The 3641-nt window shown below is 52.8% G+C and overlaps 1 protein-coding gene across 1 annotated transcript in view; it reads right to left on the reverse strand.

Moving 5' to 3' along the window:
* ABHD12 (abhydrolase domain containing 12, lysophospholipase) overlaps positions 1–2844 on the reverse strand; it is a 69582-nt gene extending 66738 nt beyond the window's left edge. The window contains exon 1 of the mRNA XM_045528843.1: positions 2437–2844. Within this exon, the coding sequence (XP_045384799.1) occupies positions 2437–2627 (191 nt within the window). The 5' untranslated portion in view covers positions 2628–2844. The remainder of the gene's footprint in view (positions 1–2436) is intronic.
* Positions 2845–3641: the final 797 nt, after the last annotated feature.

Consider the following 3641-nt stretch of genomic DNA (forward strand, 5'->3'; position numbering starts at 1 on the left):
TATAGCGAGCTATGATGGCACTACTGCACTCAAGCCTGGGCAGCAGAGCAAGACCCTGTCTTAAAAAAAAAACCACACATACAAAAGTGGTAATACAAAAAAAGTGGTAATATATAGTATTAGTAGGGGGGAGGGTATGCAACTTACACGGGTGGTGGGAGTACAAACCAGTGCAACTTCTTTGGAGGGTAATTTGGGTTTACCATTCAAAGCTATAAATGTACACCCCTTGACCCAGCAATTCCACTTCTGAAAATTTATTCTACAGATATACGTTCATTCAAAAAGTATTTTCTACCACCTACTATGTCTCAGGCACTGAGGGAGAGAAAACATCTCTCCCTCCTCCCACGCCACCCTCAGAAACGAAACAGCAAACCTAAAACCAAACATCAGCAACAACAACAACAAAAAACAGAAAATAGGCACGCTGTGATTTTAAAAAGTCCTATACTGTGTCCAGAGCACTTACCTCCTCACCCTACATTATGGGAACGGGACTCAGTTGTAACAAGTCAGTGTACCCCAAATTAGAACCCCAGTGACATCGTGGCCGTGGTGTGGCCTGTGCTCCACCACCGAGCTCTGGGGTTTTGCTTGTTATTCCCTGCAATCCTACACTATCGACAGGACCCCGTCGTGAGGGAGAGAGAACATCTCTGTTCTCATGGCGCTTCCATTCTCATTGAGGAGAAAACAGGAGTAAAGCAAGTCAACAAGCAGGCATGCAATAATTATAATGCCAGGTAAGTGATAAGATAAACTGGGACAGGCTGGTCTGGGAAGGTCTGAGAAGGTGACAGCACAGCAGAGCCTGAGTGAAGGAGAGAACAGAGTACAAGAATGTCTGGGGAAGGCAAGAGGGACGGAAGCCAATGGGTAACACAAATTTGGCCTTCCTTCCCTCTGTTTTGCTTTTTATTCCCCTAACAGCCATTTGTTTATCCAAAAGATATGGGCACCACTGGAACTACTCTGTCCCCAACACAAAAATAAAAATTAATTAGGTCATTTTAATACAGTACATCTTTCAAGGAAGGTGCCAGGCCAGCACTGCTTCCCCAAAAATTATTGCACCTAACAATTTGATTTTTTCAAAGGCAAAATTTTCCAACTTATCTAAGTGTTATGTCAAGCCTGGGGAAAGTCCATTAAAGCTAATTATGAGTTTTTACTGCAGATAAAACTTTTCAGAGTAAGAGAACAGATTAGTTTCACAAAAAGATATTGATCAGTTGCTAGCTAATTTTACGCACATACAAAAACAAAACGGTCCGTCCCTGCCCTTCTGAAGGCAGGATTGAGAATCACTGTCTTTGAAGCACCTATAGATTAATTTCATGATCTTTTAAGCAATAAAGCTGAATGTATTTTCTTTAGGGACTATTTGGATAGATAGTTTACACTTAGGTGGCCATTAAGGGCATTCCAGTTGAGCCCTCCCCCAAAATGAAAATGACTCTGTTATAACACCTGAGAACATTACATATACTAACTTCTTCAAACATCACGAAATATCAGGCTTCAAAATTGCCATGAATATGTTGAACAGCCAGATAATTAAGAGAGCAGCAGACAGGGAGAGAAATTTGTCCCTGTGAAATATGCTCCTATCTCAATTTTGAAATCAGCTTTAGGTAAACGCATTCATCTCCTACCCAAAGGGAGAACACAAGTAACCAAATGACTTCAGGGATCTACCAGTGATTCCCAAGGAGACAAACTCATACGGATAGATTTCAGGCGCCACAAGCTACCTGCACAGCACACGACAGCCGAGGATGCGGCGCACCCTTCCTTTCCTTTGAACACTGCACACCAAAGGTCCAGCAGTTCTGAGTGGTGATGCTACTTCTGACAACCAGCTCACCGAAGGGAGAGACCAGGGTACTAGTAAGCTTCCGCACGCGCCAACCCCGTCACAGGGGCTCTCGCTTATACGGTCGGTTTGGGGCCCAAAGCGAAGCAGAAGACCCGAGTGGGCCCAGCGCTCCCAGGGTCTGGTGCCGGCTCCTCAGCCTCCCACCTCGGACGCGCCGGGCGTGCGGGGACCTCCCCAAGGACTCCTCGCCCCTGCCCTACTCTCCCACGCGAGGTCATGACGCCTCTCCGAACCCCTTGCTGAAAGGGCCCCCACCAGCGAAAGCGCAGGGATGCGAGTAGAGGGCGCGGAGGGCCAGGACACTAGGCGGAGGGAAGAGCGCTCCTGAGGGCTGGTGCCTGGGGAAGGGCCGGGAGCTGGGGGCTACTTGCGGGCCAAGAGGCAGGAAAAGGTCTGGAGAAGAGACAGAGGAGGATACCGGGGGCTGGGGGCCAGGTGGGGGGTGCTCCGGCAGGCGGCTAACAAGAGGAGGAGGTGGAGGCTCGGGGGCTTCCTGCGGATAGCACCTGCAGGCCAGGTGAGGGGCCCGCCCCGCTCCCTGCACGGTGTCTCACCTGCCCAGCGCCCGCTTCATGCCCGCGTCGGCTGCGCAGCGCGGCTCGGCCGGCCCCTTGCCCGCCAGGCGCAGGTTCCGCTTCAGGCGGCAGTCGGCGTCCAGCGCCGCTGCGGCCGAGCCGGAGGAGGACGAGTCCGGGGCGGCGCAGCGCTCATGCTCCAAAGTGACGGGCTCGGTCCGCTTCCTCATCCCGCAGCCGACAGGGCCGGCCGCCGACCGCGCCCGCTGGCTTCGCCCGCCCGCCTGCTCCGCAGTCGCCGCCTCTCACAGCCGCCACCGCCGCCGCGCGGAGCCGGGAGCACGGAGCCCGCAGCTCCTTACATCCCAGCCCCAGGCCGCGGCGCCCGCTACGACCCAGCGCGGGGGCCGGTTAGCCGCGCACGCCAATCAGCGCTGGGCTCCCGCCCCGGCCCCGCCCCCGGCCGCCTCCCGCGGGCTCTGCGGGGAGCGAGCCCCAAGCCGCAGGCGCCGGCCGGCAGCCATCTTGGAGGAGGGCAAGAGAAGCCGCCGCTGCGCGGCAGCCGCAGGGCAGGGCAGGGCAGGGCAAGGCTGGGCGGTGGGTCTGGCCGTGCAGGGGTCTGCGGGGCCCCGGGGTCTTGGGGGTTTGGGGGCTGCCTTCGCCAGGGTGCTCAGTGTCGTGAGCACACGCGGCCGCTTCTCGTCCCACTTGAGTGGCCCGAAGGGTGAGAACACGGGGAAGGCCACAAAGGGGCCACCCAGCAAGCCAGAGTGGCAGCGCAGAGCCGGCTTGCTCCGCTCCCAGCGGGGGCTTCTGGCTCTCCTCACACTGAAAACCTCAGAAGGGTTCATAGAACGAAACGAAAAACATAGGAAATCCCAATTCCGGGTAAATGATTTAAACTTTCCCACAAGGACCGTACTTTAAAAAAATGCTTTCAGGTAGTTAACTTTTAATTAGAAACAAATATATAGGTATTTAATTTTTTCGTTTTGTCCGAACATATGAAAAATGAACTGTAGAAACAATTTATTTTATAAAAACCTGTATTAGGTTTTAGGTTTCTATAAAGCAGTTATCACCTTATCACCAATATATTCGTCATCGATGTATCTGTGTCTGTGTATTGCTGTTTTCCTACACTGGAATGTAGATTCTGAGGGAAATGACTATTTTGCTGCTTTATCTTCCGGTGTCTCTAGAGCAATATCTGGCTCACAGTAGGCACTTCATAAATATTTGCA

This window comes from Lemur catta, chromosome 17 (genome assembly GCF_020740605.2).
Source record: "Lemur catta isolate mLemCat1 chromosome 17, mLemCat1.pri, whole genome shotgun sequence".
In the NCBI taxonomy this organism is placed as follows: domain Eukaryota; kingdom Metazoa; phylum Chordata; class Mammalia; order Primates; family Lemuridae; genus Lemur; species Lemur catta.